Source organism: Labeo rohita, chromosome 13 (genome assembly GCF_022985175.1).
Source record: "Labeo rohita strain BAU-BD-2019 chromosome 13, IGBB_LRoh.1.0, whole genome shotgun sequence".
Lineage (NCBI taxonomy): Eukaryota > Metazoa > Chordata > Actinopteri > Cypriniformes > Cyprinidae > Labeo > Labeo rohita.
Window position 1 is genome coordinate 25,631,297 of NC_066881.1, and position 24,032 is coordinate 25,655,328.

Sequence of the window (24,032 nt, forward strand, 5' to 3'; positions counted from 1 at the left end):
AGTTATAGTGATTACTTTGATGAATTCTGATTGGCTGATCACCTTTCAGCATGGTCTGCTGGTGTTTGGCTGTGCAGATGAGTCGACTTATCCCCTCTATCACCTGACTCTTAGACTCCGCCTCTTTATCCTTGGTCTTTTTAGGAAGAAACATCACTGAACACAAAGAAGAGTGTTTAATGCTTATTCAACAACACCATATAAAATATCCACCTTATTCTTTAACACAAAAGTAAGCCTATGGGTGGGACTTCCGATTTAATAGCCACTATAGGGAAATAACGAGAAGAATAACAACGTGCAGTAAACAGTAAAACTGTTTGTACTACAAACCATTGCATACATAATTCATGTACATAGATAATACATTAAAGTAAGGTAAGACACACCAATTTGCAATATCAAGCAGTAAAACTAGCTGTTTTGTACAGCTAAAAATAGCTGGATGCAGATAAGACCAGAACCCATAAAATTTACGAGAAGAAAAAAGTGGACCGTCATTGAATGAGTTATTGTAAATGTTACAATGGCACTGTGTAAGTATTGTGTTTCTGTGTCTTACCCTTTTTATTCTTCTCTTTGGTGACAACATTCATGGACATGGTTGGCTGATGCGTTGTCTCTGCTCCGCCCAGTGGGAGGCGGCTAACCTGCAGTGAGCGGAAGGTGCCCTTGAGCGTGTTTTTGCCAGAGGAGTCCCTCTTCTCCACTTCTTTCTTCCTTTCTGATGGAGCAATCCAGTAATCAACCTGAAGACCCATTAGCTCCCCCTGGCCTCCTCCTTGAGAACTGCAGCCACAAGGACAAGGTGAGAAAACAGAAGACTAAAGGGATCTCAGACAACTAGCGCTGTGTGTGTTTGTGTGTTTGTACCTGGACATGTGTACAGAAGGAGAAGAGGGAGGCGTTGGAGATGCTTCTTTCAGTAATGGGGAGATCTGTGCAGGAGGAGTGGACGAGAGAAGAGAAGATCCCACAGGAGCAGCGTCGTCTGAATCGCCTACAAACACAGAGTCACAAATATGTTTTCTTGTTTTCTTTGCGCACAAAATTACGGCTGAACCACTGATGTCACATGGTCTGTTTTAACGATGTCCTTACTACCTTTCTGGGCCTTGAACGTGTCAGTTGCATTGCTGTCTATGCAGGGTCAGAAAGCTCTTGGATTTTATCAAAAATATGTTAATTTGTGTTCCAAATATGAACGAAGGTCTGAAGTCTGCTGTATCATATTTGATACGCACATTTCTAACGCCTCTACATTATCACAATAAAAAAAGATCTTTGAACATAAAACTAAGCATTTAAATATCATTTTAAGACATCATTAAGAGATATAGAATACTATATGAGAGATATAGACAACTTAAATATATATATTCATTTTATGCACAGTAAGTTAAGCTGCTATACTGTTATAAAGATCTCACTGATCTCTATCGATAAAAATAATACTTTTTGGCCATATATGTATCAGCAACTGCACTAAATTGCATATTTTTGCTCAGTTTGGGCCTCTGAAAATTTTTTATCTGTTATCTGGTATAAATTTATCTTTATTTGATTAATAAAATGTACCTGTTTTTCTCCTCAAGCCATAAAAGCCTGATGTATTAAATTTTTTTGTAATTTTGTCTAAAATTTTCAATAAACTATTACATTACAATTTAGATTTTGGCGTATTTTATATGGGTTAACATGTTCGACTGACAGCCATACTTAATATATAATATACTGACAGTATAACTAACCAGATGTGGCAGAAGTTTGTTCAACAATCCCCACATTCACCACCTGCAGACATAAACACACTTTGAGCCAAATACAGCAATAACAACATTTCAAACTATAAAAACATCATTGTAAATGCACACATACCCCAATAAAAGGAATGAATTTCTGACACGAGTCTTCATCAGGACTGTGAGAGGAAACAGGAGACATGAATTTGAACACATGGTTTACTAACTAGAAAATGAACCCCATTAAATCAATCAAATCATTGATACAGCGGGGAATAAAGGCTTCGAGGGCCATCGAGGGGAAACAAATGCTGGTTTATAGTTACCCATTCACTTCTACAGGGAAATATTCAATAGATTTGAGTATTTTAGAAAGACATTTAAAAAACATTTTTTATAAAAAAAAAAAAACATTTTAAATACAGTTGTATGGTGTTTTACACCAACCAGAACAGATTTTTGCTAACAATTTGAAAAGAAACAGAAAAAAGAAGGCTGAATACAAGCAATTCAGCAGCAAGATGATTCAGGACTTGAGGAATCCAACATCTGAATGTTTGCAATGGATGCAAATGTTTTCCTTCATAAAAAAAAACAAATCTACAGTTGAGGTCAAAAGTTTACATCCCCCTTTCAGAATCTGCAAAATGTTACCAAAAATACCAAAATAAGAGTGATCATACAAAATGCATGTTATTGTTTATTTAGTACTGACCTGAATAAGAAGGTAAAAGATGTTTACATACAGTCCACAAAACTAAATAGATAAATTTATAAAAATAATCCAGTTCAAAAGTTTACATCCCCTTGAATCTTAATACGGTTTTTTTGTTTGTTTGGTTTTGTTTTGCTTTTCTTTGCTTAGTGATAGTTGTTCATGAGACCCTTGTTTGTTCTAAAGAGGTAAATTGCCTGCTGTTCTTCAGAAAAATCCTTGAGGTCCCACAAATTCTTCGGTTTTCCAGCATTTTTGTGTATTTGAACCCTTTCCAATAATGAATGTATGATTTAGAGATCCATCTTTTCACACTGAGGAGAACTGAGGGACTCATATGCAACTATTACAGAAGGTTTAAATACTCACTGATGCTCCAGATGGAAAAACCAAGCATTAAGAGCCAGGGGGTGAAAACTTCAACAGAATGAAGATGTGTACAATTTTTCTTATTTCGCCTAAATATAATATATTTTTTTAATTTAGTACTGCCCTTCAGAAGCTACAGAAGATACTTACGTGTTTCCCAGAGGACAAAATAAGTTCGATTTACCCTGAAGTTTTTTTTTTTGCAGATTCTGAAAGGAGGATGTAAACTTTGACCATAACTGTTTTCTCCCTAGAAATGAATGAGTAACTGTGAAAACCAGAATGTTTCCCTAGTCCATGCCAAACAACATCCGTAGTATCTTTCTGAGGCACTGCATACACTATCTATCAAAGAACCTTAAGTTTAGAGAAACATTTTGATCTCTGAGGAGAAAAGGCTTCTAAAACTGATTTTGTCAACGGCACTCTCTTCCAGTCCCTGGAACTGACTATTCGATGTCATCCAATAAAGCGTGTCTGAGACATGCTACAAGGAAGTGCTGCAAAGCGAGACATGCCAGCATAATTCTAATCAACCGCTGGCGTTATGCCACTGCCTTTCCCGCTACCAGGAAAAAATAAAAGAAAGAAGCATTCTCAGCCAATCAGGGCTTAGATTCAGGCTACTTGAACCAGAGATGGTCTAAAACAGAGATTATAGACCTAGCAACAATAAAAACAATGTTAAAATGGCTATGTTAACTTGTACATATACTCACAAACAATAAAATAAACCATGAAATGGCCACTCTGTTCAGCATAACATGTGTTTTTGAGGGAAAACATTATTTTAAATATATATACTGTATAACTGTTAAACCATCTCTGATCACTAGAAGAGCAAAACCCCAAACCAGAAGCAAATTATAAGAGAACAGAAAGAATAAATAATCTGTGCCAACGAACCACCCCAAAAACAACACAGCACAAGCCCAAATAAAGGGAGTTCACAGAGTGCATCTGAGCAGAAATAGAAGTTGCTCTGAGTGAAAGGCGTAACAGATGGTCTATTGCTCTGCAAACCGGAGAATAGAGAGACACTGATGAAACCAATAACTGAGAATTCAGCCAATTTCAGCAGCAATACTTCAAGCACCTGCTTGGAGAATCGAAACTGTGAGTGTGAATGTTGTGTAGTTCAGACTGTTTACTTTGATGAGAGAGAGAGAGAGAGAGAGAGAGAGAGAGAGAGAGAGAGAGAGAGAGAGAGAGAGATCACTAGAGGAGAGAAAAATGAAGCTAATAATTATTTTACCTCCATCATAATGTCCGTTCACCTCAGATAGTATTTTCTTCTGCCTTTTCATGAAAGTGGAATCATTTGAAATAATTTGCATAGCCTACAGTTTGCTAGCTAGCTACTGTATGCCTTTGTCATGTAAATGCATATTACCTTGTTGTCTCCTTTATTCGGATTTTGCTATTCAAACTACTTTTGTTATATTATAACAAAATATAATATAATATAATATAACATAACATAACATAATATAATATAATACTATATAACATAATATAATATAATAATATTTTCATTTACTTTTTTTATGTTAACACTGTTTTTTTTATTATGCATTCCAATTAATCTCAATCAAACTGCAGTTGGGTATTTTGATTAAGTAAAAACAACTAAAAAATACAGCTAACTAACACAATAAAACACAAAAACAAGATAACATGATAAAAAACATGATTTTTGAAATGTTTAAAAAAAAAACGTATCTGTTTTTTTTGCAAACAAACTTCATATATAATATAAAAAAATAATTAATATAAAAATATACATTTTTTCTTTGATTCTTTGATGAATAAAAAGTTAAAGAACAGCATTTATTCAAAATAGAAATCTTTTCTAACAATATAAGTCCTTACTATCACTTTTCTTTAACTATTTAACATCCTTGCTGAATAAAAGTATTAATTTCTTTCAAAGCAAGAAAGAAAGACAAATTTTAAATGACGCTAAACTTTGAACGGTAGTGTATATTGTTACAAAAGATTTAAAACAAATGTTAAATAATTGTAAATAAATGCTGTTGTTTTAACGTTTTACCATTTTACTCATCACAGAATCCTGAAAACGTATCACAGGTTGAAAAAAATAAATAAATAAAGCAGCACAACTGTTGCCAACATTTATAATAAATCAGCATGATTTAATAAATTAAAATGATTTCTAAAGGATCATGTGACACTGAAGACTGGAGTAATGATGCAGAAAATTCACCTTTGCATCACATTTCACAATATTACTGTTTTTTTCTGTGTATTTAATCAAATAAACACAGCCTTGATGAGCAAAAACATTAAAAATCGTACTGATCCGAATCTTTTAAATGGCAATGGTGTATATAAAGTGCTCAAAAACAGTGTTAACATAAAAAAGTAAATGAAACTGTATTTAACTTTTATTATTTTCACCTATATTAATATAACACATTATAATAAATCATACACATAATACATTTTTTAATATAAATGACAAATTATCCCCAAAGTTTGGTTTATGTATGTTTTTGGTTATGTATTTTTCAATGTTTTTAGTCTAGATATCATGTAATAAAGATGGACGTGTCGAACAAAAACTTTTTTCTTTTTTGGCTTTACTTTTTGCACTTTCTTTCCTGATGTCCTCTGTAGAGGTTTTCTTATGTTATTATGTGGGGAAAAAGGCTTTTTTTCTGGGTCCTTGGAGGACATTCAGGTTTTGAATGTTGTAAGAAGCTCAAACTGAAAAGGCTCTGGTACATTGTGTGCTTTGCTGAAGGACATCAGAGGTGTGCGGAGGATGATGGAGGTAATATCCATATCCCAGAGCAGCAAGAGACCCAATAAAGCCTTCAGATTCTTTCCACACTGCAGCCTTTATTACACAATTTAACAGCTAATTCCAAAAACCATCAGATGTTGGAAGAGATGGGCCACTTTTAGAGAAACTGCAATGCTTAATATGGCAGCTACAGGAAAAGACAGCCCCACCACATAAGCCCACTGAACCGCTTTCACCCAGAATAGACCACAAACCAAAGTGTGGATAGAATCTCTAGAGTCTCAACAGAATCTCCATGCTCTCCCTTAGCTATAACTCCTCTTGACACTATAGGAGAAGAGCGAGCGAGAGAAAGGAAGAGATGATATGTATCTGATTGACTACGGTATCAGCACAGGCAGGAGGACCACAATACCTTACTGCAAAATCAAAATGAAAGCTCTTTTTCCTTCAGAGAGGGCAAGGAAAAGAAAACAAATAAAGAGAAATAAAGTATGTTATTTACAGACAGAGATGATAAACAGTGACATTCACATGCTTTCTGTCCAAACATGACTTTGAGGAGGATGCTCATGACAAAGATGCAAATATCTGGAAAAAACAAACAAAATGGATCGAGTGCGTTTCTAAATGGAAAACCAGATATTTGCATCTTCAAAGCATCTGAAAATGAACCCAGCCTCTAATAACACATATTCAAAGCACTTTATATCAATGGATTATTGATATGCTTTTAATTGTATTTAGCCAAATACAATTTTAGATAGTCATAATCTTTGAATATGTTTTATTATAGAGTGGTACCATGTTAAAAATCACACTGATATTTCATATTCAGTGTGTTCTGCACACAATATTTATGTTGCCTCCTCTGAAAGGTTTAATGCTTTTATAAAAATATGCATCTGGACTGCTCTGTACATGTGTGTATCACCTTTTCTGCTTATAGGTAAGCATGGCCTCTGCTATAGGCAGCTGATGAGCTCCATTCGCTCCCAACATGTACTGTGTTACCCTCGAAACCACATCTGGACTGTCCTGAACTGCTGGAGAAGGTTGACAGAGAATAAAGAAAACATTTTTTAGACATTTATGAAAATGTGCGTGTTCATTTACATTTATATACACTTTTAATATATTTAAAAGTAACATTATTAATAATTAAAACATGGTATATATTACACCATAGAAAAATTAAGAATTTAAATATATTTAATATTGATATTCTGAATTATTTATTTAATTAATAAATATTATATATATATATATATATATATATATATAAAAAATTAAAAAATATATATTACAGTACTTCTATATAATAGAAATATAATATTACATAATAGAATAGAAATTATATTACAATATTACAATATAATAGAAATTATATTACAATTATTTTAAAAAGTGCTCATTTACATTTCTGTACACATATTTTAAAATAACATTAATACTTGAAACAGTAAATAAAATAATTAAAATAAAATAAAATATAGATAATAGATAATAAATGTATACACATATTTTAGTCTATTTAAGAATTAAATTATTATTTTAAAAGAACATTACACTATATAAACAAAATAGTAATTATATTTAAAAATCTTAAAAATTACAAAATAACAAAACATATTACACTTTTATATAATAGAAATGTATTACATTATATTTAAATTGTTTAAAAAAGTGCTCATTTACATTTATATACATTTATATATGCACATATAAAAATATTATTCAATTATTAAAATAATATTATTAATAATTAAAACGTTATGTATTACACTATATGGAAAAATGTATTGTAATATATTTAATACTGATATTATGAATTAATTTAATATAAAAAGCAAATAAAAGTCTCTCTCTATAGACTTATGTGCTATACATATACATACATTTTAATCTATTTAACAATTATATTATTATTTAAAAAGAATATATTACACTGCATAGACAATAAAGTAACATTTTAATATATTTTAAAATCATTATGAAATAGTTAAATAAAATACACAACAATAACAAAATATATTACACTTTTATAGAAGACATATATTTAATTATATTTTAATTATTTAAGAAATAGAATATAAAATATTTTTCACAATATAGAAATATATTATTACAATATTTAATTCAATATTTAAAAATTTCTAATTAAACAATATTAACATATTATATTTTATAATAATATACATTATATAAAAATATAATATGTATTGTGTATAAGTAAAATTATATGTGTGTACATGTATATATATATATTTGAAGATGGATAGAATGATGAATGAATGAGTAGAGAAGGTTACCTGAGGTCGGCGCTTCTGGTTTGTGGAAAAGATCTTTCCATGCTGAGTCCTGGAACAGGCTGTTATATCTGTAGTCTATACTGGCCAGATATTTAGCCACTGGATGAACCCCTACAAATACACGTTTTTTTTGGGGTTTTTTTACTACTTTATTGTAGTGTTTTTTTTATTGGCTAGTGCCTGCTCATTTTTATCCCCGACTCGTGCACTTACCAAGAGGGATAATAAGGAATCGCAGGTATCCGAGCCAGTCGGGAGTTTTATGTGTCAGGTGATCCACAAACAAACGCAAAACGACAGACAGGTAATGCTGAGCTCCTGCTACTCCGATTCGCACAGGAGACGGTGTGACTGAGTTACTGTTACAACTGGAGAAAAAGGGGAAAAAAAGAGAAGTAAGTACATAGTGTGTCACTCTCCTCTCCTCAAATGGCCGAAGTGCTTCAAATGAAGTGTCTGACTCACAATCTCTGTATGCGAGAGATGATGGTGCTGAAAGCAGCCTGTATGTCAGCCGTGGTGCATGTACACACAACAGGAAGACCGTGATTCTGCAACACCTCAGATACATACTGAAACAAAAAGACAGGAAAAGAGTTACATATGAATGTGTTTTTGTACTAATGCCAGGCTTATTATTCCAAATGCTATGAATCTTATTTATGATTTTTTTTTTTTTTTAAGTATTTCATTTAGCAGATTCATTTAGTCATGGTTATTAAAAATATACTCTACTATTCAAAAGTTTGTGAGCAGTATGATTTATTTTAAAAGACATTCATACTTTTATTCTGTAAGGATGAATTAAAAAGTTTCTTGACCATCAAATCAGCATATTAGAATGATTTCTGTAGAGTTCTGGAATAATGATGCTGAAAATTCAGCTTTGCCATCACAGGAATAAATTACATTTTAAAATATATTGAAAAAAAATTAAATAGCAAATATATTTATTTTTACTGTGTTGTTGATACTAATTATTTTTCTATTTTTTAGCCGTGATGAGTATAAAGGACAAAAAAAAATTAAATAATGACCAGCGCCAGACCTCGGAATGGCATGTATTTTTTAAAAATGTGCAGAATTTGTGTGCTTTTGTAATATTCACAGAAAAAATAAAAACTGTATTACGATTAAAAATACACTACCAGTCAAAAGTTTTTGAACAGTAGGATTTTTAATGTTTTTTTTTTTAAATAAGCCTCTTCTGCTCACCAAGCCTGCATTTATTTGATTCAAAGTACAACAAAAGCTGTAAAAAAATTCCAAAATGTTTTTATTTAAAATAACTGTTTGCTATTTGAATATATTTTAAAAAGGAATTTATTCCTGTGATTTCAAAGCTGAATTTTTAGCATCATTACTCCAGTCACATGATCCTTCAGAAATCATTCTAATATTCTGATTTGCTGCTCAAAATTTTTATTATTATTATTATTATTATTATTATTATGTTGAAAACAGCTGAGTAGAATTTTTTCAGGTTTCTTTGATGAATAGAAAGTTCAGAAGAACAGCATATATCTGAAACAGAAATCATCTGTAACATTATAAATGTCTTTATCATCATTTAAAGCATCCCCCCCACCCTAAAAAAAATACTGACTCCTAGCTTTTGAATGATATAGTGTATAATGTTACAAAAGCTTTTTATTTCAGATAAATGCTGATCTTTGGATCTGTTTATCAAGGAATCCTAAAAAAAAAAAAAAAAAGTACTCAACTGTTTTAAATATTGATACTAATAATAAAAAAAATGTTTCTTGAACAGCAAATCAGCATATTAGAATGATTTCTGAAGGATCGAGTGACACTGAAGACAGGAGTAATGATGCTAAAAATTTAGCTTTGATCACAGGAATAAAGTACATTTTAAAATATATTCAAATAGAAAACAGTTATTTAAATAATAAAAATATTTCACAATATTACTGCTTTTGCCATGTTTCGGATCAAATAAACGCAGGCTTGGTGAGCAGAAGACAATTCTTTAAAAAAAACATTAGCAGTCTAAAAATACACATAAAATGATACCAATATGTAAGCTATAAGTCACTGGCCAAAATCTACAGCTGATAATTCGCAATATGTGCCATCACAGAAACTGCCATGTTGTGTTGACAGCTGTCAATCATACCTGGCCCTGCCAGTCTGAGGTGTTAATGAGGATAATGCTGTCGGGAAGATGACTGTCTGACACCAGGATGTGGTTCAGCTGGTCATAAACTGTTTTACGTGGAATCTATCCGAACCAAACAGACAACACAATTGGTTAAAATAAAAGAAGAAACAGCTGCTTCTGTTTACTAACAGAAGTGTATTTGCTGTATGCAGCAAGGATCTATCTGACCTGTAGGTGGCAGCGTGTGTCAAACGAGCGCTCGTTGTCCAGACTGTTGGCCCTCTCGTTAGGCGGTCGACTGGGCTGCCTCTCTTTAAGTGATGTGCTCCGTCCTCGTCGCCCTGCCAACTTTGGCTCCACTCTTCAGATGAAGAGAAAAAGTTGCTCATATTGCAGATTTTTTTTTAACAAATACACTAAACACAATGGTATGGAAGCCCGTTTCCTCCACTGAAAAAGTAAATTTGACTTTTTATCTCGCATGTCTGACTTTTTTTCCTCAGATTTGTGTCATATAAACTAAAAGACTGATATGTTCACAGAATTGCGAGTTTATATCTTACAATTCTGACTTCATAACTTGCAATTGTGAGTTTATATCTCACAGAAAAAAAAGTCAGAATTGTGAGTTTGTATAATGCAATTCTGAGAAAAAAAAAAGTCAGAATTGTGAGATTGGCTGCAATAATCTTTTATTTTTTTGTTTTTTAAATTCAGTGGCAGAAACAGGCTTCCATAAAAAAAAAAAAAAAAAGTACAGCACCTTGACAGTAATCTAAAATAGGTCAAATCTATTATATTCTCTTAATCTAACCGCACTGATAAAGTGTTTATGTATCCTCACCGGTTTGATGGAATGATAAGTGACTCTGTTTTGGTCATCCGGCCAGTAGGAGGCAACCTTTCCATGAAAGAGTCCATGTTGTCCATCATCTCCAGTTCTGTGGTAGGGGTCACAACCTCAGGATGACCCTAAAAGCCCAAAGACACACATAATAAAACTTCAAAAACACAATACTTAAGTACTAATTTTTGAAGGATGATGTAAGGATGATATAAAACACTCTTATATCCATATGTGACCCTGGACCACAACACCAGTCATAAGGTTAAATTTTTCCAAATTGAGATTTATACATCATCTGAAAGGTGAATAAATAAGATTTCCATTGATGTATGGTTTGCTATGATTGAACAATATTTGGTCGAGATACAACTATTTGAAAATCTGAGGGTGCAAAAAAAAATTAAAATATTGAGAAAATCACATTTAAAGTTGTCCAGAAAAAGTTCTTAACATTGCACATTACTAATCAAAAATTAAGTTTTGATATATTTACAGTACGAATTTTACAAAATATCTTCATGGAATATGACCTTTACTTAATATCCTAATGCTTTTTGGCATAAAACAAAAATCAATAAATTTGACCCATACAATGTATTTGTGGTTCTTGCTACAAATATACCCCAGCGATTTAAGACTGGTTTTGTGGTCCAGGGTCACATATGTTGCGAGATGGTCAAATAAAGAAACTTAAATGTCAAATAAAAAGACATATTATAAAAGCAAAATATGTTACATTATCAGAAAATTGATATTTGACCTGATACAAGTTTAGACACGTGTACAAAATGACAGTATTTTTCACTGCAGCAAACACACCACATGTTGACTCAGTGTGGGTGAATCATTAGCTGTGATTCAGCTTTAGAGCATCTGTCAGGGCTCATCTCAAAACAAACAGTCTTTTGAGTCTTGATCTGATATTCAGTGAATATCTTACAATAGTGAATGACGTACCATTGAAACATTATCAGATTCATTATCCATCTGAAACTTTCCACCTACAGCCCTTATTTTATCAGGATCCATCTGAACAGAGAAAGAAAGACAGAGGTAGAGAGTTAGCTGAGGAGTGATTAAACTGAAGTGTTTCTAACCTAGCTTATACTTTCTTCCCATAAGGAATACTGGTTAAAAAAATAAATGTCTATATATAGTACCATTCCAAAGTCTGGGTTCAGTAAGGTTTTTAATGTTTCTGAAGAAGTCTCTAATGCTGCTAATGAGTTTTCTATTTTAATATTCTAAAATATAATTTATTCCTTTGATGGCAAAGCTGAATTTTCAGCAGTCATTTTCATGATCCTTTAGAAATCATTCTAATATGATGACATTGATAATTAAGAAACATTTTTTATTATCATCAAAATGCTTAACATTTTTGTGGAAACATTTTTTTAGGATTTTTAAATTAATAGAATATTCAATAGAAGAACAATTATTTGAAATAGAATCTTTTGTAACATCATAAATATTTAGATTAATTTAATGTGTCCTTGCTGAATAAATGTTTCAAATTCTTTCCAAAAAAAAAAAACTTACTTACCAAACTTTTGAACGGCACATATATATTTGGAAAGGGTTAGTATTAGGTTAGTATAATTAGCTTTTTTTCAAGTCACTTTAAGTGTATGTTATGTGTGCTTTTAAATATCTTCTAAACACATGAATGTGTTCTTACTGGACTGGGCGGCTCTCTGTGACTCCTAACGCTGTGAATGCTGCCAATTTCTGTCTGAGAGCTGGATAGAGAAATTCCTTCGAAATATGGCCTAAACCACACACAGACACAAAAAAAAGGGTTAATAAAATAACACATCTCAACATTAACATAGGCACTAAATAAACACTAATGAACAAACTCTCTGAAGCATACTTAAGTTTAGGTTTTGGGGTGCTGAGAACACTTTCATCGTCATCAAGATCTGGTCCACTGTCACTCGGATTCTCAAACTCTAAACTCTCCAGATCCAGATCTTCCTCTACTTCTGGAGGTGGCTCAGCTGGGTCCTGCTCCGAGTCTAACACCTACAAACATTTAAAGGTGACATTTCATGAAATTCTGACTTTTTCCGAGTTTCAGTGCTATAATCGGGTCTCCGGTGCATCTACCAACCCAGAAAACGTGAAAAAGGAAAACTAAATTTCTTTGGTAAGCCTTTCTCTGCCCCTTAATCTGCATGTTTCCACCCACGGCATTTAGTTTTTGCAAGCGACAGCGGTATACCAGTTCTAATGCCATGGCAAAAGTTGGAGTAAAGCATGCTAACTGTTCTGTCTTTGGCTGCACAGATGAGAACAGAACACTATTTAGAGTCCCAGCCTCAGAGGAGACAAGAGAGCAGTGAATTTATTGATTTATTTACTGTATATTATGCTGCTGCCACACAGATCTAATATAAACATTGATTTCTTTCCCAGCTGTTCACCTTCACAGACATTCTGACTGTTTTTGTAACTTGTGTGAGTTTTTAACATAAACTTATGTATTTGACAGTTTAAGCGCAACAAGACATGAAAGAGTATTATTAGTTCTATTCAGCCCTATTCTGAAAAATGGGGTGGGGAGCAGCAGTTCATTTGCATTTAAAGAGACATGCACGAAAACAGCATATGTCTGCTTCCACTCAAAATAGGCATTTACAAAATTATATAATAAATAATCTGTGGGGTATGTTGAGCTGAAACTTTACAGACACATTCTGGGGACACCTGAGACTTATATTACATTTTGTAAAAAAGGGCATAATAGGTCTCTTTAAACATTATTTATTCCTCATTTAAACTGCATGACCGTGCAGGGCAGTAGAGTGAGGGATGGTGAGACACAGGGTCAAGCATAATCTGATGAAACAGAAAATGCCCAGACTCAGCTGCAGGGCAATCGATCCCAAAGCGGCATGTGATGTTCCTGAAAATTTTTATTGAGAGAGGAAATCAATCAAGGACTTTGCTTGCAACCATCCATGTTCAATGTAAATCCAGCTTCTTAACAGATTTCAGCTGAGCTAAATGCACTAATGTTATTTTTCTGCTACTATATTAGATGTAATGTAAGTATTTAGTTTATAACATGATGATTATAAATCTCAAATCAAATTCCAACATTCAATTTTAAAGAGTTTGTTTTCACTGTACATAAGATATCAATTTAGTAAAAAATAAAAATGTTCAAAGTCTCAGACAAAGTTAATCATTGTTTTTTTAAGTATTGACAACCACATGCTAGCATATTACTGCAGTATGTAGTGTGTATACTGTTTAAAAAATATTTAAAGCACTTTGAATTACCACTGTGTATTAAATATGCTATAGTATAAATAAACTTTTTCAAATGTATCTCTTTCTTGATTTATTATTTTACTGGAATACCAAATAACATTTTTACACCAGTGTTATTTACTGTTGCAGTATCTATTTATTTTTAAATTTAGCTTTTATTTTATTTTTTTTTTCAATTTTCATTTAAATTGTGTATTTTGTAGTAATTTTGTATCTTTATTAGTCAAAAAGTTTTAATTTCAGTAATTTCAGTACTTAAACTCATTTTATTTCCGTAAGCTATCAGGGCAACATTTCAAAGTTTTTCATCCAATATTTATATTTGAATCTTTATTTTAATTAACAGAAACTATACTGGATATTTTACACAAAGTGGACTAAAATGCATAATAACATTTTTTATTTCTATATTATACAGGCACAACACTTGCTAAATTAAACATGCAACATTATGAGGTCATGTGACAATGTATCATACAACTGTTTGAGATGTTTTATTGATTATTGGCTATACCATTTCTCATACTGCTGTTTTTGAAACAGTAGTCAGTATACAATATACTGGGTAATATTTAGTACGTTGCAAGCTAGTAACTCTGCTGACAGTTCAAACTGCTAAATAACTTCCTGTAATAAAATAGTGAAAACCTTCGGTCAGGCTTCAGAAGGTTCCATAATAAGAATCAGCGTCCTGTCAGAACAGGAAGTAACCTGAGACATAATGCTGATGAGATCATGTTTCTGTCCTGCTGGACGTCACTGCTGCTTCTGCACATCACCACACACTTCCTGTCCTTCACAAGAGGACTGACCTCTGAACCCAATGTGGCATGTGTTTATTTTGCTGTGATCAGCATTTTCTTTTTTGGTACGCTTGTCTAAAACATTGAATGTATAGACTAGTGCAGGAACAGAATACTTGCTTACTACTTACTGAATACTATTATGGATATACCGTATAAACTTCTTTATACTATGTTTGTCACATGACCTCCTCATTTTGCATGGTTAATTTACCAAGTCTTTTTTTCATCCAATTATGTGTAAAGTGTGTCTAATAATGTAAAACATTTTTTAAGTTTGTTACAATGAAAACTGAGGGTCAAATCGAGTGCTTTGCGGGCATTTTGTGGGGATAAACTCTGCTTTGGCAACTACAGCAGCTCATATAAGTATTTACAGTGTATACATTGCATAATGTTAACAGTATACACACTATACACCACAGAAGCCATGAAAATAGTATAGCCGAAGTCCTTGTGTCAGTCCTGCTCTCATTGTCCAGAACTCCACTTGGTAAGATTATCAGCAAACAAGGATTGGGTTTCCGTAGCAGTGCTGATTATGCACGGCTAAATTAATCTGTGGAGCCAGGCAAGACTGATCACAGACTGAACAGAATCACACAACAGGAGAACTAATCACCTTCCTACAACTAAAAAAAAATTACTTTATTAGGTAAAATAAATTATAAAAATCAAACCTCGTCGATTAATTCATTATTAAAGTGGAGTTTGGGTTCCTTGCTACTGTTGCTTCCTTGGTTGAAGCTTGAGGAATCAAACTTGTTTCATAAACTACCAGTCAAAAGTTTTTGATGTTTTTTTAAAGAATTACCTTCGGCTCACCAAGCTTGCATTTATTTGATCCGAAGTACAGCAAAAGCAGTAATATGGTGACATTTTTACTATTTAAAATAACTGCTTTCTATTTGAATATATTTTAAAATGTAATTTAATCCTGTGATCAAACTAAATTTTCAACTCCAGCCTTCAGTGTCACATGATCATTTAGAAATAATTCTAATATGCTGATTTGCTGTTCAAAAAACATTTTTTATTATTATTATCAATATTTAAAACAGTTGGGTACATTTTTTTCACGATTCTTTGATGGATAGAAAGATCCAAAGATCAACATTTATCTGAAATGAAAAGCTTTTGTAACATTATACACTACAGCAGGGGTGCCCAACCCTGTTCCTGGAGATCAACTTTCCGGCAGAGCTTAGTTCCAACCCTAATCAAACACACCTGTCTGTAATTATCAAGTGCTCCCTGAGATCCTAATTAGCTGGTTCAGGTGTGTATGGTCAGGGTTGGAGCTGAACTCTGCAGGAAAGTCAATCTCCAGGAACAGGGTTGAGCACCCCTGCACTTTACCATTCAACAGATAGTCAGTAGTCTGTAGTATGATTTTTGTTTTGTTTAGCTTTTTGGGGGAAAGAAATTACAGAAATTAATACTTTTATTTAGCAAGGATGCTTTAAATTGATCAAAAGTGATAATAAAGACATTTATAATATTACAAAAGATTTCTATTTCAGATAAATGCTGTTCTTATGAACTTTCTATTCATCAAAAACACCTGAAAAAAATTCTACTCAGCTGTTTTCAACATAATAATAACAAAAAATGTTTTTGAGTAGCAAATCAGAATATTAGAATGAGGATCATGTGACTGGAGTAATGATACTAAAAAATCAGCTTTAAAATCACAGGAATAAATTACATTTTAAAATATATTCAAATAGAAAACAGTTATTTTAAATAGTAAAAATATTTCAAAATTGTACTGTTTTGCTGTACTTTGGATCAAATAAATGCAGGTTCTGTGATCATTAGAGACTTCTTTAAAAAAACATTTAAAAACTTACTGTACAAAAACTTTTAAATGGTAGTGTAAAATTTGAACTTTACACAGTTTCATATTTTACATAACGCTACACTGTAAAGGTGGCTTGACTTGACTTCATAATATTTAGACTACCTATCATGTCGCAGGTGAGAGGTCTTAGTAAACCTAAAGTAAATTTATTTAAACACAAACTAAGTTGCACACAAACATGGATTTGGTCCCATAAGAAATTTGGTTCACTGCACAAGTCAACCAGCACAACCTGACAACATGTATTTAAACACTTCAGAACAAACATGCTCCATATTTACTCACCTCATCAGAAACTCTGAAGCGTTTGAGCAATGCCACCACGCGCTGCTTAAAGTTCTGCTGCTAATGGAGAAAGACAAGCACACACACAGACATACACACTGATATTAACAGTCTGTTTACTGTACGATCACATCTGACAGGTATGATTACAGTGAGTAAATTCTCATTGCTCTATGGCGTTCTTACCCTGGTGATCGATGCCGTCCGGACTATTGACCTTCTCTGCTTTTTTGGTTTTCTTATCTCGTACTCGTCATCCTCAAGATCCTGAGGAGCATGTACATACATGAGTCAGCAGAAAAAGAGGATAGTGAGGTTGCTTTGTTTGCGTGTGTTTGTAATCACCTGTCCTTGTGCTGCATCATCACTGGCCTCCTGCTCCGATGAGAAGCTTTCATACTCTTCTTCAGAGTAATTATCTACAAAGTCAAACAAATAATATTATAAAACTCCCATATATAGATAACTCCCATTTTATCTGCACTGCACTGGCTACCCATTAAATATAGGACTGATTTTAAAATTCTACTATTCGTCTATAAAGCCCTTAATAATCTTGCCCCTCAGTACATTACAGACCTGCTCCGCCCATACACCCCTTCTAGAACATTGAGATCCAGCAATCTTGGTCTATTTGTCATGCCTAGATCTAGACTTAAAAAAGCACTTTGGTCAACTCTGGTTGTTTTTAAATGTGCTTTATAAATAAATATTGTATTGTATAAAAAGAACAGATCCATTCTTGAATACTGAATGGTCAATACAGTGTTCCAGCTATGACAAACCAATGATTAATTTTATATAATGCTTGATGACTGATGAATTGACAATATATTATTTACACTACTGAACAGTAAGATTTTTAATGTTTTCTAAAGAAGTCTCTTCTGCTCACCAAGCCTGTATTTATATGATCCAAAATACAGCAAAAACAGTAAAATTTTAAAATATTTTTACTATTTAAAATGACTGTTTTCTATTTGAATATATTTTAAAATGTCATTTATTCCTGTGATCAAAGCTGAATTTTAGCATCATTACTCCAGTCACACGATCCTTCAGAAATCATTCTAATATTCTGATTTGCTGCTCAAAAAACATTTATTATTATTTGTATTATTGGTGTTGTTGTTATTATTATTATTATTATGTTAAAACAGTAGAATTTTTTCAAATTTCCTTGATGAATAGAAAGCGCAGAAGAACAGAATTTATCTGAAACAGAAATATTTTGTAACATTATAAATGTCTTTATCATCACTTATGATCAATTTAAAGCATCCTCGCTAAATAAAAGTGTTAATATTTATTATTTCTTTCCCAAAAAAAAAAAAAAAATCTGAAGGATGACGTGTCACTAAAGACTGGAGTAATGATGTTGAAAACGTAACTTTAAATCACAAGAATAAATTACATTTTAAAATATATTCATATAGAATCCACGTATTTTAAATAGTAAAAATATTTCACAATTTTACTGTTTTTGCTGTACTTTGGATCAAATAAATGTAGGCTTGGTGAACAGAACTACTTTAAAAAAACATTACAAATCTTACTCTTCAGAAACTTTCGATTGATAGTGTACATAAAAAAAAAGCCCAAAACAATTTTTTTTAATATATAAAAAAATAAATATTTAATTTGTTTACCTGTATGTCATGTGAGCATTAACCAGCAGTAGAGAACCATGAATTACTGAAATATTAACTTTTAAATATTAAATTTTAGGGTGTACTTCATGTAAATATTCAGGTCAAATGGGTTCTGCGGACAAAAAAGTTTGGGAATTTGTAGTATAAATAAAAAATAAATAAATTAAATTAAATTAAATATTTTTTTTTTTTCGTAAGAAATTAACTTTTTATGAATAAACATGTACACCATCTCATGCTGATATGCTCTTAAAGGGAAAGCACTCAAGAGATAACGCTATTAAATGGTTAAAACTTTGCCATGATCTATCACTATGCCTTTAAGCTAATACTACAGGAGGATCTAAATTTCAAAATAGGCCGAATTAAACATCCAGTTATTGGCTGAAATCTTAAATTAAAAAAAAAAAAAAATTGTTACTGGATAAGGTGTTCCAGTCACACTAAAGGCCAATTCACAATGCACAGACAGATGCCAACAAACAAGTCAACCGTTGAATTTACAATTTTATGAAAAATAACTCATGTTCACAGTGACCTAACAGACACCAGTAAATGCTGACTGAACATGTTCAGTCGGGTGAAAACAAACTCAGACAAACGGCAACAGACGCTGACAGCAGTACACACACTGACCCAACAAACATGTTTGTTGCCATTTGTCTGTGTGGTGTGACTTGGCCTTAAAATACACAATATACAAACAAAACACCTGTTTAGTGTATACCTTCACATCACCCATAAAGAACACAATTTGTTATTGCCAATGACATGTTAAAGACTAATTAAAAATCTATGTGTATGTTTGGATTATTTTTTACCTGAACATTTGATTTTCTGTCCAAGAATGGCTGCCTCCTCGTGGTCTATAGGCTGACTGGACAGGGAATAGATCCAAATCTCAGCAACTTTACCCAGAAACTCCTTCTGATTACTGCAAAGAGCCAAGACCTGCCCACCTTCGGCAGGATGCTGCATCACCTACACAAACACAAACAATCAGCACATAAGCTTGTGTATGCTTCAAAAGTTTCTATTAACCTCAATGAGAAATACAAAATACCTCTGCCATGTCTATAGAACCAGCAGCCAACGTCTTGTAACCCAAAATTGTCCGGTTTTTGTACCTCTTCCTCCGCTGAAGCAGGATTTGCAACTTATTTCCTTCACGTTTCAGAAAATGAGGGTACTGTTCACATACAAACATGCACAGACAGAAGAGAGACAGGAAAAACATCAAATTCAATGTCATAAAACACTATTATGTCTTGAAAGCAATATTGGCTCTGCTTCAAAACCTAGTTAGCTGCCTACACAGGGAGCATTTGCAGGCACACTTTTAAAGCAAAGGGTGTTTCTAGATCTTCCTTTTGTTTTCAATTTCAAGGCTGTGCAGCATGTATACTTGCATATATGCTGTGGAAGCATTCCCACAATGCACTGCAAAGAGTGATGCAGTGTTCCAAATCAATCAGGCAAGGCAGCTGCCCATGTAGGCAGTTCACTAAGTTTTGGAACAGAGCCAATGCTTTTTGAGCCATTTATTACTGCGCAATTCGAAAAAGTGTGTTTTGAGGACATCTTTACCTGTAGTGAAAATGTGAGAGCGAGATCAGTCTCAACCCCACCAGCAGGAGGCAGCACTATCTCATGGGAGCGCAGGATTCGTTTGGAGCCCTACAGGCACAAACAGTCACTTTATTGACACACATGCAGTATTTAACCCAATTTTTCCTTCTGTCATCACTCTGAAGAAACAATTATCCGCTTAATTTGTGTTTATGTTTATTGTAGAAGTGCTGGCCCTTTCTAATTTTGCCAAAAGGAATTTATTCTCATTGTGTATTCATGAAAAATCTTTTAAGACAGAGCCTTTTCATATTATGTTTATAATTATTTTATTGCTGGCCCTAGCTAAATATTATATTCATTAATACAAATGTTCAAAGAAATTATCTTTATTTTTATTTTCATTAAAGGAGAACTCCACCTCCAGAACAACAACTTACAAATAATTTACTAACCCTCTTGTCATCCACGATGTTCATGTCTTTCTTTCTTCAGTCGTGAAGAAATTATGTTGTTTGAGGAAAACTTTTCAGCATTTTTCCCCATATAATGGACTGCTAATATAATGGACTTCCAAAATGCAGTTTAAATGCGGCTTAAAACAATCCCAAATGCATTTGTAAATGATCGCAGCCGAGGAAGAAGGGTCTTATCTAGCGTACTGATCGGTTACTTTAATAAAAATAATACAATTTATATACTTCTTAATGCCAAACACTCATCTTGTCTTACTCTGCTTGGACTGTTTTTGTTCCTGTTCATGACAGTTAGGGTATGTCGAAAAACTCCCATCTCATGTTCTCCCTCAACTTCAAGATTGTCGTATATCGCTGTTTTAACTTTTTGGTTAAGGCTGTTTGATCTTCTTTGCATGTTCACTTTGCAAAGACTGGGTCGGTACTTCTGCAGCGATGTAGGATGATTTTGAAATGATTTTTGAAGTTAAGGGAGAAAATACGATTGGAGTTTTTCGACATACCCTAACTGTCTTGAGCTGGAATACACAGAGTTCAAGGACTGCAAGGCAAGACAAGCGTTTGAGATTAAAAAGTATTTAAATTGTATTTTTTTAATGAAAATAACTGATTGTTTCGCTAGATAAGACCCTTTTTCCTCGGCTGGGATCCTTTACAACCGCATTTGTGATAGTTTGAAGCTGCATTTAAACTGCTTTTTGGAAGTTCAAAATCGGGACACCATAGCAGTCCATTATATGGGGAAAAATGTTGAAATGTTTTCCTCAAAAAAAACACTTTTTGACTGAAGAAAAAAAGACATGAACATTGTGGATGACAAGGGGGTGAGTACATTATCTGTAAATTGTTGTTCTGGAAGTGGACTTCTCCTTTAAAGATGTTGATATATATTTGAATTCTTTGAGGGGACTCTAAAAATTAATTGCTTGTAAGGTTGTTAACACTAGTGTATTTTCATTTTAAAATGCATGGGGTAAGTATACCCTTTAAGCCCACTTTCAACTTTGAAGTCAAATTTAAAAAAAAGGAAAATCGTATCTTATGCTAGTCATTATTTTAACCACTCCAGTGGTTTGTTAATTCCCTGACCTTTTTTTCTTGCATACCAATCACATTTGGCAATGTTGAGTTAGCCCTATGTGCCCCTTCATGTGCATGCTGTCTGAGGGGAGCTCATGCAAAGACAACCAAAAAACTTTGTTGCTTTGGGACCCTTCAGAAATCAACACATTTCTGCAATTTTCAGCCATTTAAGTACATTGTTACGTCAAATAAGAGATAAATGTATTGTTGTATAAATGTATTTTTTTGTGTATGAACAAATAGTATGTTATAATTTTATACATTTTTTCTTTAAATGGAAAGATGAGTTTTATTGGCTTGCAAAAAAAAGTTAATCTCAAGGTCAAACCATTAGCCTTACTGAAAGATGGACTGCCAAAGAATTAAGAATTTGAACTGCAAACACTAAATGTTTTGTGAATCATTTTGCATTATTTTACAAATAAATACATCATAAATTGTTTTGCAAAGCAGATTATTTTCATAAATTAACTTGTGTTGTGTTTTAATGAGGAATCCCTTTAATTACAAACTTTGATTAATTGTCTGAGTGAAAGTGTTTAACAAGTTCTTTTTGTGTTTTTATCTTACCTTACTTACTACCTTAATTTACAACTACATTTAGATAATTAGGGCAACAAATTACACACTGTGTAGTACCATTATATACTGGGTGTCTACTGATGTTTGTTAAAACAAAAATCATAGAGGCATGTCGCCTTAACTATGAGGGCACCAAAAAAAAATAAAAGTTCGTTCTAGCAAAACAGTTTGAGACTTTCAAAAACGCTGCTGACCCTGTTTTAGTTTGAAAACTCCAGGGTTACATTTTAGTGTAAACAGACAAAAATGGAGACTTTTGAAAACTATGCCATGGCTACCCACATTCGCTCTGCGTATCCTTGATGACCATGTAAACAATAACATCATGCTCATTATAAACCATCATGTGACCTACATTTCCAGTTGTGTAGCGTGGACGGAGATCATTTCTAAAACGCAGTGAAAATGCCAGTGTAGGCGAGGATTGTTTTCATTTTAAAATGCTGTTATAAATCTAAATGCACTAGTGTAAATAAGGCATAAGACTCTTTGGTGGTTTAACACTTGATAATTTAATAGACTACACTTTAGTTCATTTCAGAATCTCATGTATTGTAACCCTCTTAGAATATTTAGTTTATTGCCTTAAATCAGGGGTGTCAAACTCAGTTCCTGAAGGGCCGCAGCCCTGCAGAGTTTTGTCCCAACCTTGCTTCAACACACATACTATGCAGTTTTCAATTAAGCCTAAAGGACTTGATTAGTTGGATCAGGTGTGTTTAATTAGGGTTTCATCTAAATTCTGCAGGGCTGAGGCCCTCCAGGACCAGAGTTTGACACCTCTACATTAAAGGGATAGTTCACCCAAAAATGAAAATTCTGTCATTAATTACTCACCCTCATGTCGTTCTAAACCCATAAGACCTTCGCTGATTTTCAGAACACAAATTAAGGTATTTTTGACGAAATCCAAGAGCTTTCTGCATAGACAGCAATGCAACTGGCCCGTTCAAGGCCTAAAAAGGTAGTACTCCTGAACTTGAGAAGAAACTGTTGAATAAAATCATTATTTTTGTTTTCTTTGCACACAAAAAGTTCTCGTAGCTTCATAAAATTACAGTTGAACCACTGTTGTCACATGGACTATTGTAAAGGAGAAGTTCACTTCCAAAACAAAAATTTCCAGATAATTTACTCACCCCCTTGTCATCCAAGATGTTTGTGCCTTTTTTTCTTCAGTCAATAAGAAAATTATGTTTCTCTACGATCTACGATCTCAGCCGAGGAAGAAGGATCTTATCTTAGCAAAACAATCAGTCATTTTTGAAACAAATCGACAATTTCTATACTTTTTAACCTCAAACAATTGTCTTGTCTAAGTCTGCGTGAACTCTGTTTTTTTCCGGTTCAATACGGTCAAGACAGTTAGGGTATGTCGAAAAACTCTCATCTCGTTTTCTTCCCCAACTTCAAAATCGTCCTACACCGCTGCAGAAGTACTGACCCGATGTTCACAAAGTGAACATGCAAAGAAGATCAAACGCCCTTTAAAAAAAAAAAAAAAAAAAAATGGTAAAAGGGCAATTTTGATGAGACAGGAGTTTTTCGACATACCCTAA

The 24,032-nt window shown here is 33.1% G+C and overlaps 2 protein-coding genes across 5 annotated transcripts in view; one reads left to right on the top strand and one right to left on the bottom strand.

Moving 5' to 3' along the window:
• gmfb (glia maturation factor, beta) overlaps positions 1-24,032 on the top strand; it is a 373,066-nt gene that overhangs the window by 279,393 nt on the left and 69,641 nt on the right. The gene's annotated exons all lie outside the window — the stretch shown is intronic.
• pacs2 (phosphofurin acidic cluster sorting protein 2) overlaps positions 1-24,032 on the bottom strand; it is a 49,231-nt gene that overhangs the window by 4,803 nt on the left and 20,396 nt on the right. The window contains exons 3-24 of one of the 4 annotated variants that reach the window (XM_051126935.1): positions 20,351-20,440; positions 19,827-19,952; positions 19,585-19,744; positions 17,457-17,530; positions 17,298-17,378; positions 17,112-17,171; positions 12,754-12,905; positions 12,559-12,649; positions 11,835-11,906; positions 10,875-11,002; positions 10,259-10,391; positions 10,046-10,150; positions 8,374-8,480; positions 8,122-8,276; positions 7,909-8,019; positions 6,531-6,642; positions 6,012-6,044; positions 1,879-1,921; positions 1,752-1,794; positions 874-1,000; positions 563-789; positions 43-156 (exon numbers count right to left, since the gene is read on the bottom strand). In XM_051126935.1, coding sequence (XP_050982892.1) covers positions 43-156; positions 563-789; positions 874-1,000; positions 1,752-1,794; positions 1,879-1,921; positions 6,012-6,044; positions 6,531-6,642; positions 7,909-8,019; positions 8,122-8,276; positions 8,374-8,480; positions 10,046-10,150; positions 10,259-10,391; positions 10,875-11,002; positions 11,835-11,906; positions 12,559-12,649; positions 12,754-12,905; positions 17,112-17,171; positions 17,298-17,378; positions 17,457-17,530; positions 19,585-19,744; positions 19,827-19,952; positions 20,351-20,440 — 2,344 coding nt within the window. The remainder of the gene's footprint in view (positions 1-42; positions 157-562; positions 790-873; positions 1,001-1,751; positions 1,795-1,878; positions 1,922-6,011; positions 6,045-6,530; positions 6,643-7,908; positions 8,020-8,121; positions 8,277-8,373; positions 8,481-10,045; positions 10,151-10,258; positions 10,392-10,874; positions 11,003-11,834; positions 11,907-12,558; positions 12,650-12,753; positions 12,906-17,111; positions 17,172-17,297; positions 17,379-17,456; positions 17,531-19,584; positions 19,745-19,826; positions 19,953-20,350; positions 20,441-24,032) is intronic. The other 3 variants (XM_051126936.1, XM_051126938.1, XM_051126937.1) reach the window with 3 other exon arrangements.